The sequence below is a fragment of the Takifugu rubripes genome, chromosome 5 (genome assembly GCF_901000725.2).
Source record: "Takifugu rubripes chromosome 5, fTakRub1.2, whole genome shotgun sequence".
Taxonomy (NCBI): Eukaryota; Metazoa; Chordata; class Actinopteri; order Tetraodontiformes; family Tetraodontidae; genus Takifugu; species Takifugu rubripes.
This window is the reverse complement of record NC_042289.1, coordinates 6,128,217-6,140,970: the sequence shown is the minus strand read 5'-3', so window position 1 is coordinate 6,140,970 and position 12,754 is coordinate 6,128,217. Positions and strand designations below refer to the sequence as shown.

At 38.7% G+C, this 12,754-nt stretch overlaps 1 long non-coding RNA gene and 3 gene segments (V, D, J or C); 1 reads left to right on the top strand and 3 right to left on the bottom strand.

Annotated features, from left to right (window-relative positions):
• Window positions 1-132: 132 nt before the first annotated feature.
• Window positions 133-1,125, top strand: LOC115250079 (uncharacterized). The gene is made up of 2 exons (XR_003888638.1): window positions 133-757; window positions 942-1,125. It is a non-coding gene; the product is annotated as an uncharacterized lncRNA (long non-coding RNA).
• Window positions 1,126-1,994: 869 nt separating this feature from the next.
• LOC115250063 (Ig heavy chain V region 914-like) lies at window positions 1,995-2,862 on the bottom strand. The segment is given in 2 exon segments: window positions 1,995-2,732; window positions 2,814-2,862. Coding segments are annotated over 2 exon segments (366 nt in total).
• Window positions 2,863-4,892: 2,030 nt separating this feature from the next.
• Window positions 4,893-5,515, bottom strand: LOC101068572 (Ig heavy chain V region 23-like). The segment is given in 2 exon segments: window positions 4,893-5,248; window positions 5,337-5,515. Coding segments are annotated over 2 exon segments (363 nt in total).
• Window positions 5,516-8,090: 2,575 nt separating this feature from the next.
• LOC115249973 (Ig heavy chain V region 914-like) lies at window positions 8,091-8,533 on the bottom strand. The segment is given in 2 exon segments: window positions 8,091-8,404; window positions 8,485-8,533. Coding segments are annotated over 2 exon segments (363 nt in total).
• Between the last annotated feature and the right edge of the window lie 4,221 nt (window positions 8,534-12,754).

Below are 12,754 nucleotides of genomic sequence, written 5' to 3'. Positions count from 1 at the left end.
GAAACAACAAAGAAAATGCTGATTATTAAATCACACTCAAACAGATCAACTGCTGACTTTGACAAATCCACAGAGAGAGACTCACATCCAGCTGCCAACAGCAGCAGCAGAGCTGCAGAGAACATGGTTAATGTTGAAAGTCAGGTGCAGAGAACTCCACTGACAGTCTGATGTGATGGTTTTATAGCTGAGGAACAAAGAAGAACTCTGAATTTGCATAGAATCAAACATGTGACGCATCACTGTTGACCAAATAGAGCCAATAGGAGAGTGGAAACCTACATTCAAATCATGTTTTACATATAAAGGTCTGCTGTTAGTTACCTTATTGTAACCTTTCATGAAATTCCTGTTTAAGGTTTTGTGGAAATTTACTATAAAATCTACTGTGAAACTTACTGTGTTGCACAAGTTTATAATGTAACTTTGAATCACTAGAACTGACTTATGCATATACTGAAGAATGTGCGTACGTGCAGGCATTTAATCACACTTCTTGGTGCCACTTTGTGACTGGCTCATGAGGTACCGGAACTTATGTAACAGGTACATATAATATTGTATTATAATTACACAAAATTGTTCTTTTGTTTACTATTGTTGAACATACCTGGTGTTTGTTTTACTGTGCTGTCTTGGTCCTCCAGTCACTTCTTCTGTATTTTATTTCTTCTTCGTGTGTCCCCCTTGGTGCACCTGTATAAATTCGAGGGTCGCGACTTCCTCTTCCCTTTTGCAATTCTCGTGTTGGGAAGAGGTCAGTCATCTTTTGTAATCCTTTGTTTTAAGTGTCTTTTTGTTATTATTTTGTCTTAATTTGTCACTCTTATAACACTACAGTTCTATTCAAGTTTATATTGAGCTCTGATGTTGCTCCGATGTAGTGTTTTATTGATGTGAACAAGTGCGATGGTGCTAACTCCATGTTGTCTTCTCTGTAGTTTGGGCTGGATCAGCAAATAGCGGCACATGTTAATTTTGCTGTTTTATTTTGACCAGGTATGTTTTTCGCCCTTTTGCAATTCTCGTGTTGGGAAGAGTTTGGGCTGGATCAGCAAATAGCGGCACATGTTAATTTTGCTGTTTTATTTTGACCAGATTAAACGGAGAGTGCCTCCAAAAGTTCAACTGTGTCCCGTGGCTACTCTATACACCACAACCACAAAAATAACACAACGCAGACATACACCGGTCACACTTACATAGAACATAATCATTTAAGGTAATAAGATGTTGTCGTCAGTTAATCATATGACCATTTGAGCACAGTTGCTAACTTTTCTGCTGAATATAAACCAACACCCAAAAAGGTCCAGCCCTTTTTTTTATCTGTTGGCAGACGGAGAATGTTTCTCTCGTATTGTGAAAAGGCCCACAAATGTGTCTCATAAACTTTTTACTGAAGATCATGGATTCTCTGGTCGTTTCACGGTCCGAACCTACGAAGCAGATTGGCAACAGTTTGTTCCTGTTAAAGGGGAGGTTTTCCTGCCACTGTTGCCAGTTAGGGTCAGGCCCTGGGATTCTGTAAAGTGCCTCAAAACAATTTAGAATGTAACAGATGGTATATAAATAAAGATTGACTAATTGGTTGATTGATTGATTGATTGGTTGTTTGATTGATTGGTTGATTGATTGATTGATTGATTGATTGATTGATTGATTGATTGATTGATTGATTGATTGATTGATTAAATAAATCTCACTTTAACTTGGATGTTTGTATATGTTCCTGTCTTAACTTTCAACAGTAAAAAAGGATATTGCATCATAGACCAAGAATGAGTCGTCCCAGGACAGACACCTGAGGCCTCCCAAAAGAAACAGGTGAGAAAGACAACAAAAAATCCAAAAGAGAGCTATGAAATGTATTGAACTGCATCAGGGATTCCAGGGAAATAGAAACAGTTTTGCAATCACCTTAGTCCATTTTAAAATAGTTTTGATAGAGAAGATAGAGGTTAATTGTAGCTGAACAAAGATAGGACCATTGCAGGTGAAAAGTGATTGGAGAGAGTGATGGTGGGTGAAGGGGTAAAAATGTCAATGCTTAAAACCCTGAGTTCGCTAAGTCTCAGCCATAAACAGCCAACAGTGAAGGCCATGTGTGTGTATTCATAATGTTTAAGCTATTATTCCTCATATATTCATCCCAAATAGTCAACGTTAATCATCGTAGCTCTGATCCATTCAAGCATGTACTGGTGTATTGTGTTGTATTGTATTGTGTTATTTTTGGCTAAAAATACTTAATGAAGTATGTGAATTTATAAGATTTATTAAAAATAAAAAGGTAATATAATAATATGGATTTAAAACGCCTAAAATAATACAATAGTCAGTATTCACTTCTGCTCTTTACAGCCGTAAATATGAGAAGTGTGTGTTTTTGTACAGCTGCTGAACTGACTTCAGTCACTGTGACTCTCGAGCACAATAATAAACAGCAGAATCTTCAGTCTTCAGGCTGTTCATCTGCAGATTCAGCTGTGCTCTGTTGTTGTCTCTGGAGATGATAAACCGGCCTTTGACTGACTCAGAGTAGTACTTCTTGCTGCCACTGGGGTTGCTGATATAAGCGATCCACTCCAGTCCTTTTCCAGGAGCCTGTCTGACCCAGTGCATCCAGTAGCTGCTAAATGTGAATCCAGAGGCTGAACAGGTCAGTGTGTGAGATTCTCCAGGTCTTTTAACCACTGGTTCAGACTGGGTCAGAGTCTGAGCATCAACACCTGTTTAGAAGATGAAACATCAAGTTAATCAGATGATGACAGAAAAGTCTGTCAACAATCATGATGAGTGAAGATCTTCACCTGCCCAGCAGACAGTTAGAAGCAGCAGTCCTGTCCTACAGTCCATCATGTTCAACTGTGTGTCCCCTCTTCTCTGTCCTCCTCTCTGCTCTCACATAAGTAGACGTGGAACACATCTGAGTTTTGCATCGACTCCTCCTCAGTAAAGAGCTGGATTTGATTGTGATGCCTCCTCCTCTTTGGCTGATGTGAGCCTATGATAAATGAGACTTTTAATTTTGTCGAATTAATGATGTACCAGTGGTCCTAGTTCTGATTTGTGAGGTACCCCACACTTCACACTCAGCTGTTCTCATCCACCTGCAAATTAATTTTAGGATACAAAAAGAATGTCTGAAGGGAGAATCATGAGATTGGAGATTTTCAGTGAATTTGTGATATCAGACAGTCACTCATATTTAAGTATTTTCTTTAGAATAAAACAAACTGTCTTCAAATATTTAATCATTATCAAAAAATAAAGATTTCTTTTTTCCATGAGTCATCATTTGAGCCTGAATGTTTGAGTAACAATATTAAACACTGATCTTTGTTCAAAATCGTGTTCTGTGTGTGTCCTTTTATTTTGACTGAATGCTAAAATTAACTGTTGAGATCATTGAAATGACAGAGAAACAAATATATTGTTGCTGAATTATCCTTATCCTTAACAATTTGTCATACATTGAAATTCTCTTGTTGCGTAATGAGATCAGAAGTTCAAAAAGGAGTCATGTATATTTTAGGTCATTGGTATTTATATATTTGTGCAAAACCAATCCCAAAATGTTTTCTCATTCTGTATTTCTTTTTTACTACCATTACCCCTTGAACGTTTCCTACAGGTTTTATATTTCATTTAAATTCTGGGGAAAAAATCTTCTCCAGCATTTTTCCTCAACGTTGTTGTCATGATTTATTCCTGGCGTGACAGCGCCCCCTCTGGTGATGATGTGTTGATGCTCTGAGGGTTTTTGTTCAGCTCCACTGATGGTTTGTGTTATTGTGTCTCTGGCACAGTAATACACAGCAGTGTCTTCAGGCTGCACATTCACTCCATTTAGAGTCACTGTGTTGCTGGAAGAGTCTGAACTGATGCTGAACTTGTTCTTCAGGGAATCTTTGTAGTAGGTGGTTCCAGTATGTTCCTGTCCAATCCACTCCAGTCCTTTCCCTGCAGGCTGTCTGATCCAGCCTGTCCAGTAGCTGCTAACAGAATAAGAGACCTGACAGGTGATGGTCAGACTCTGACCTGGCTGCACAGTCACAGAGGCTGGCTGTGTCAACTGTTCACCCTTCACACCTGCGAAACAACAAAGAAAATGCTGATTATAAAATCACACTCAAACAGATCAACTGCTGACTTTGACAAATCCACAGAGAGAGACTCACACCCAGCTGCCAACAGCAGCAGCAGAGCTGCAGAGAACATGGTTAATGTTGAAAGTCAGGTGCAGAGAACTCCACTAACAGTCTGATGTGATGGTTTTATAGCTGAGGAACAAAAAAGAACTCTGAATTTGCATAGAATCAACATGGGAAGCATCACTGTTGATCAAATAGAGCCAATAGAAGAGTGGAAACCTACAGTCAAATCGTGTTTTACATATGAAGTTCAGCACATGCAAAACAGTTTTGGAAGAATACAGATTAATTTCACAAGATCAAACCAATCAATGGATTTTGATGAAGAGGACAAGAAACAATCCAAAAGAAAGCTCTGAAATCTAATGAACTGCATCAGGGATCAAATAAATCAATCGATCTAGGAGAGGAAAAAAGTCAAAATATTGAGGACAGCAGTCCAAACCAAAGCAAAAGATAACCCGGTCAAAGACATGAGGGGCCCACTGGACACTTTAACAAAACAGTCTCTGGTTGAGGACAGATGGAGAAGTGGTTTTAATACACAAGGACGGGGCAAAGATGATGAGACACAAATGATGATTAAATAAAATAATAAACAAACACAGGAGAGTCTAAAACATTATGTTTATTTATGTGCACCTAAGAAAGAAACTGCTGGAAATATTTTGAAAAGCTTTCCTGGTAAAACTTTAAGAAGATCGCAATTCAGTTTTTGAGAAGGAGGCACGTTTGTTGTCTGTGGAGGTTTTTGCACAGCTGTTCCTCTCTCTGGAGTCACTGTGTTTCTCGAGCACAGAAGAAAACAGCAGAATCCTCTGCTGTCAGGCTGCTGATCTGCAGGTACTGAGTGCTGCTGGACACGTCTTCAGTCATCACGTAACCACTTTCGAAAGAGCTTCCATAGCTAGCAGAGTTTGAACCTGCGTTCATCCTCCCGATCCACTCCAGAGCTTTCCCTGGTCTCTGTCGTATCCAGTGGATAAAGTAGCTGGTCATGTCAAACCCTGAAATGGTGCAGGACATCTTCACTGTCTCTCCAGGTCTTTTTACTTCAGGCTGAGACTGATCCAGTCTTTCACTCCAAACACCTGAAAGACAATAGAAATACACCCAACAACCAGGTCAAGCCCATTCTGGACCTGTCCACAGAAGTAACAGCAGCCCTGATGTTCTCACCGTGAACAGTGACAATGATCAGTAAACCTCTGATCACTGTGTTCTCCATTATGTGCTGACACTGCAGTTCTGTGCTCTGATCTGAGCAGAACTGTGTAAAACTGCTCCAGGCTCCTGTCACAAGTTCCTGCTGTTTTTATAGGACAGGGAGAGTTTGCATAGACGTCCCTCTCTGGGACATTTTCATAAACAACCCAAGACAATCTGAAGAGAGACACTCAGAATCAGTCATCATGAAATGTATCCATGGTGATCCATTATATGTTTAATGAACTTGAACCTTAATTATTTGTGTCACATGACTGTATTGATCACATTAGACTGAGCAGAAATGTAGACTTTTAAACATGTCTGCAGGGAGCGTTCTATATTCTAGAATTTAACCTGTAGTACATCTGATCACAGACAATCATCATCATCATCATCATCATCATCATCATCATCATCATCATCCCACTTGTTTGTTTCATCAATTCATCATTTTCTTTATGTTCTAAAATGTTTTTTTTGCTGTTAATTTTCATGGTTTGGAGATGTTTGTGCACCTCATCTGTGTCTGCAGCCTCCTCATTATCTGCTGTCACAGAGTTACTAAAGTATGTTTGTGTCATTAAAACTTGTTCAAGGCATCATTTTGGTTAATGCCAGTGAGTCTGGAAGCTGGATGAGATCAAGTCAGTCAAAACATATGGAAACACAAATCAGCATTATCTCCATCATCCTTCAGTGTTGAGAGTCCTCATTTCTTTCTCTCTCTCCGTCTGACTCTCTTGCTCACTCACACACACACACACACACACACACACACACACACACACACACATGCACAATCCTTTCCCTATCTTTGTTGGTATTTAGAGACATAATTTATTTCAAAGCTCCCTACCCAACCATAACTATACCAACTCATCCTGAGCAAATGGGCCCAACTCCACAAACAGGTCCTCCCATTGTCAGTAGATTGAGGATTGTGTTATTCAATATCTATTAAATACCAGTGATGTGAAGTGAGGTTCATGGCTTGTGAGGCACTGACTCCTCAAGAGTCAGATTTACGATGGTAAGAACTGAAAAAAAGGATCTTATTTCACCATTTTTCCAACAGCATTCAACGACTGATAATGCTTCATATCCCATCAGCATTCCTATTTCAATTACACTCGCAATCCAACACAAACATATAGACAGGAACATATTTGTCCTATAAAGAACTTTCTTTTATAGCTATGGATAGAGCACCCATCTTGTATTTTAAGAAATTCATATATTCTGTGAACAAATTAAAGTGCAGAGATGTGTGCAGCACAAATTTAATTTTGACCAACAGTAAAAATATTAGTTATTTTTCGAACTTTAAAATCTGTTCTTCAATAAATTTTAATAAAGTTTCCCTATTAAAATGATCATAAAAAAAAGAATAATTCTTCAAGGACAGGATTGCCTCTGTTGAAGCAGCACTGCAGTGAGAAAGCACCTGCCAGCTTGCGTCCGCCCCCTTGAGTTGAGACAGAGTACTGCACGCCTCACCTGCTGACTTTTCTCTGCACTCTGTTGTGCGATCAGCAGGAATATTTCTCTCACACATGCATGTAAAGTTCATATTAGCGATATGCTGAGGAACAAAAACTGGCACACGTCATGCAACCCAGTTTGTAGTGGATCATGCAGTCAGACGTGAGGCACCATTCACCTCTGCCTCACCCGGGGTTTCTGCCCTGGATTTGATCGGTAGAACTTAAATTCGGCATTTTTAACTCAAGAAAATGGCAACAATGTGTAGTCATACTCCAAATGCATTTTTAACACATGTCATTGGAAAATATTAATATTTATTTATGTACACGTTCTTTTTTTCTTTTTTTGGTCAGGGAGGCACTGTCCACATGTTTCTTGTCATCCAGGCTGTCTCTTCTCCACGTTCTCTGCCGGTTTGATGTGAAATCTTTGGTCATTGGCTCAACTCAGTTTTCATTCCTGTAGTCATAGTTTTAGATGTCATTTCTTTGCTCATCAACGCTGTCTCTCTGCCTGCAGACCTGCCAACACCATCTGCTCCTGCTCGTCTCTCAGCCTAAATCCTGACTCACTGTGCTTCTTTTCCTGTTGGATATTTTCACTGTGGTCCCGTTCAGTCAGATCCTGTAATTGTTTTCCACCAAATTCCATAAAAGAACACAACTAAATCCAGATAAAGTTTTGGTTCAATCTGTTCTGCAAATAAGGTTGTGAAATCAGTTGAATTTTTGCAGCAAATTCTCAGGAGTGTGGTGAATAATAAGGTTGTCATTGTACCATTTTTTTAACATAGTTTGTTGAGAATTAAGAAAAAGTTCAGGTTATTGTTTTTGCTGAAAGATTGAACCATTGCAGGTTAAAAATAACTTACAGAAAAATGCTGGATCAACAACAATTTATTAACTGTTGAAGTGAACTACTCCACAAAAATAATTTATGTTAAATGAAGGTAGACCCCCAATGTGGGAAGATTTCAACTAAAATATTCAGATACTCCAAAAAACCTCGAGGTCAATCAGTCAAAACTATGCATAATTTATCATCAATACAATATAATTGAGCTACCTGAATATAGAATTATTTGAGGGGGAAATGTGATGTATTCATTACTGATGGGTTTAATAAATGCATAAACATATACATAGTTTGTAAATTATTAAAAATTAAGGAGGTAAATTAAAGATATAAAAGGCAATATGAGAAGTGTGTGTTTTTGTACAGCTGCTGAACTGACTTCAGTCACTGTGCGTCTCGAGCGCAATAATAAACAGCAGAATCTTCAGTCTTCAGGCTGTTCATCTGCAGATTCAGCTGTGCTCTGTTGTCGTCTCTGGAGATGATAAACCGGCCTTTGACTGACTCAGAGTAGTACTGGCTGCTGCCACCATTGCTGATAGCACTGATCCACTCCAGTCCTTTTCCAGGAGCCTGTCTGACCCAGCTCATCCAGTAGCTGCTGAATGTGAATCCAGAGGCTGAACAGGTCAGTGTGTGAGATTCTCCAGGTCTTTTAACCACTGGTTCAGACTGGGTCAGAGTCTGAGCATCAACACCTGTTTAGAAGATGAAACATCAAGTTAATCAGCTGATGACAAAAAGTCTGTCCACAATCAGGATGAGTGAAGATCTTCACCTGCCCAGCAGATAGTTAGAAGCAGCAGTCCTGTCCTACAGTCCATCATGTTCAACTGTGTGTCCCCTCTTCTCTGTCCTCCTCTCTGCTCTCACATAAGTAGACGTGGAACACATCTGAGTTTTGCATCGACTCCTCCTCACTAAACAACTGGATTTGATTGTGATGCCTCCTCCTCTTTGGATGATGTGAGCCTATGATCAATGACACTTTTAATTTTGTCCAATTAATGATGTACCAGAGGTCCTAGTACTGATTTGTGAGGTACCCCACACTTCACACTCAGCAGTTCTCATCCGGCTAAAAGTCAATGTTAATATACAAAAAAATGTCTAAGGGGAGAATCATGAGATCAGGAATTTTCAATGAATTCATGACATCATTTAATCGATTTTTAAAAATACCCTTTTTTTTTTTCCATGAGTCATCAATTGATCATGAATGTTTGAGTAACAATATTAAACACTGATCTCTTTAAAAAAAAAAAAAAAAGGGTTCTGGTGTGTTTTTATTTTTGGTGAAAGTTTAAATTAACTGTTGAGATCATTGAAATTACAGAGAAACAAATATATTGTTGCTGCATTATCCTTATGAAACAATTTTAAATGCATGTGAAATTCACTTGTATCATAATGAGATCAGAAGTTCAGCATTCTACAAAATCAGTCATCATATATATTTTAGGTCATTTGGTATTTATATATTCGTGCAAAAGGAATCCAAAAATGTTTTCTTATTTTGTAGTTCTTTTTTACTACAAAAAACATTGAAAGTTTCCTACAAGTATTTTCTTTAATTTAAATTCTGAGGTAAAAATCTTGTTCTCCAGCATTCTTCTCAAAATGTCTGCCTCAATGTTGTTGTCATGATTCATTCCTGGTGTGACAGCGCCCCCTCTGGTGATGTTGTGTTGATGCTCTGAGGGGTTTTTGTTCACCTCCAATGATGGGTTGTGTTATTGTGTATCTGGCACAGTAATACACAGCAGTGTCTTCAGGCTGCACATTCACTCCATTTAGAGTCACTGTGTTGCTGGAAGAGTCTAAACTGATGCTGAACTTGTTCTTCAGGGAAGCTTTGTAGCTTGGGGTGGATCCAACACTATTCCATCCAATCCACTCCAGTCCTTTCCCTGCAGGCTGTCTGATCCAGCTTGTCCAGTAGCTGCTGAGAGAATAAGAGACCTGACAGGTGATAGTCAGACGCTGACTTGGCTGCACAGTCACAGAGGCTGGCTGTGTCAACTGTTCACACTTCACACCTGTGAAACAACAAAGAAAATACTGAAGATAAAATCACACTAAAACAGATAAACTGCTGACTTTGACAAATCCACAGAGAGACTCACATCCAGCTGCCAACAGCAGCAGCAGAGCTACAGAGAACATGGTTGGTATTAAAGCTGATCTGATGGGAGCTTCTCTTCTTCTGCTGCAGCTGACAGCAGGATGTCAAGTCTTTATAGCAGACGGACAGGAAGTTCCCTTTGCATAGAGACGAACATTGATGGGAAATAAAAGAAGCATCAGGGGTTACAATACAGTTCTATTATTATTAATACCTAAAAATCATTATATGTTGACCAATAAGGCATAAAAGTTGTGAAAATGGCAACTATCCAATAAATGTCAACAGATGAGAAGAAGAAAACAGGGAGTGTTAAACACACGTTTTCTCAGTCTCATTGTGTTGGTTCCATTTGTCATGTTCTACCTTTAAAATGTTGCACTGCCCCTCTTGGTTATATTCAGAAACCTGAATAAAATATGTTCTTTCAAAATCAGTCAAATCTATTTTTAGGACATTCGCTGCAACTGTATTAATGTTGTTGTTTTTATTTTTTTTTAATTCAAACTAATGAAGGACCAGATTGTTTCAATTGTATGTTTTATTGTGATTTTTATCACTATTGCACTTGTAGATTATACCCTGTGAGTCTTCTATTGTCTATGATTTTCTAATTCATTTGCACAGCATCAGTTTGATTATCACTTTTTTGAGTTTCTCTCAAAATAAATATATTTTTATTTACCTGTTTTGAACTGATTTTGACAGTTTAACTTGTTGAAATTATAACAACTTCTAAATGATAACTAATAATTTCTGACCAACTATTCTTTCGTGCCAAATTAACAGTACTCTATTTTCTGCATTGAAATTATTTTAATTATGACATTTTTTTGTATTATTTTCAAGTAAATAAATAATACAATGAATAAGATACAAGAATATGCAATTCAACTTTAATAAACAGACAGACAGACAGACAGACAGGTCGATCAATCAGCCAACCAATCATTCAATCAAACACATTTTTATTGAAGGTTGAACAAGACTTTTATCAAAATCTAATATGTCTGATTTTTACGCTTGATATTAAATGTGAAGAAATTGTCTTTTTTTTTAGCATGATTGTATTATTGCTGCTAATATTCTTGTGCTGGGATGGAGGGTTTCACTCATGATCAATGTTCCCTCTAAACTGCGCGCTTGCTCAATCGCGCACTGCTTGCACATACTCAGCGCACAAGAAAATCTATGCAGCATACAAAATAAAATTCAACAGAAACGTATTAATTAATATCTAATTTTAGAACTGATATAATCTAGTTAATTAGACAAGTAATATTGTTTTCTGTACCATTTCGCAACGTAACTCAATGAGCGACAGGTGTCCAGCCAATAATCCGATGCAGTTCACTTCCGCTACGCAGCCAATCAGCATTGACAGTGTTTGCGTATGTGCCCTGCCTTTACTCGCCATGCACATTAGCTAGCTAACAGCAGTGCAGCGGAGTTAAGAGATGCAAATGCTAATCCTTTATCATGGTGAAACGAACGGGCAGAGACACATCCACTCATCAAGCCAAAGTAAAAAAGAAATGCGGTTCTTTTAAGATGGAATGGCTGTCGGAGTTTGTGCAAATAGAAGAACAAGCGGTGAAACTGATTGAGATTTTTTCCTTTTCTAGGACTCTTCCTATGGTTAAAGCAGGACTCTCACATATAACATAGTAGTACACATCTCATGAACAACAAGATTTTTGTCTTTTTCATTTTATGTACTGCTGTCATTTGATTCTTTTAATAAGCCATGTCACTTGCTATGATCCAAGGTTTTGAACAAGCGTGATACTGGTGTGTGGCCACAGCGTACCCATCTGATGTTGCTCACAGTGGTCCTCAGTGTGCTCAGGGAACTTGTGTGTCTGCTCAGACACATGAAAAATTGAAATGATAAAAACCACATTAACTGTCACAGAGACATCTGACTTTGTGTGTTCTGCTGCCACCTTTTGGTCTAAATGTACAAATATCCTGTGGAATTTCAGAAAAAACTCTCTGCTCTCTTCAACCAGTGTGTTTGGCACATTAATACACAGCAGAGTCCTCCAGATTTAGACTGAACAGTCTCAGATAAACCATACTGTTGATGTTGTCTTTAGTGATTTCTCAACATCCTTTCACACTGCCAGCATAGTTGTTCCTGCTGGTATCAGTGAAGCCCTCACCGATCCACTCAAGTCCTTTTCCAGGATCCTGTCTGATCTAGTTCATACTAGACCTAAATGTGAAGTCAGATCTCCGTCAGTACAGTTGGAGGGTCTCCCATGCTTTTTCATGACTGAACTGGAAGGAATGGACTCCATACTCTGACCAGAACCACCAGTAGAGAAGAAATGACAGTTAGAAGAAAGTTGGTGGTCTGGGAGAGTCACCGTCTCTCAGCAGTGTCAGACAGCAGCAAAACTCACAGGACAGAGAGTCAGTGAGCAGCATCAGCAGAGAGAGTGTTCATCATACTGATGCTGGAGATGTGACCTGTCATGCAGCAGAGAGAGAACAAGAGCAGTCAGCAGGACAGACGTCCACCAGACACTGAAGATTTGCATCAGGGTATCAGGAGGACTGGCTCAAACAGGCTCAAACAGGCTCCAGGAAACCATCCAACAGTTAGTACTCCTCTAATGACTGTTTGACCCAAAGACTAACAATTCAGCCGATGCTAAATAATGTTTTTATGAGTTTGGATGGAAAAAAAATATTGAACGCAATTTATTAAAAACAAGAATATTTACTGGTTTATTTATTCTATTATTCTATTATTATAAAGTCAGGTGCAGAGAACTCCACTGACAGTCTGATGTGATGGTTTTATAGCTGGGGAACAAAGAAGAACTCTGAATTTGCATAGAATCAAACATGTGGAGCATCACTGTTGACCAAATAGAGCCAGTAGGAGAGTGGAAACCTACAGTCAAATCATGTT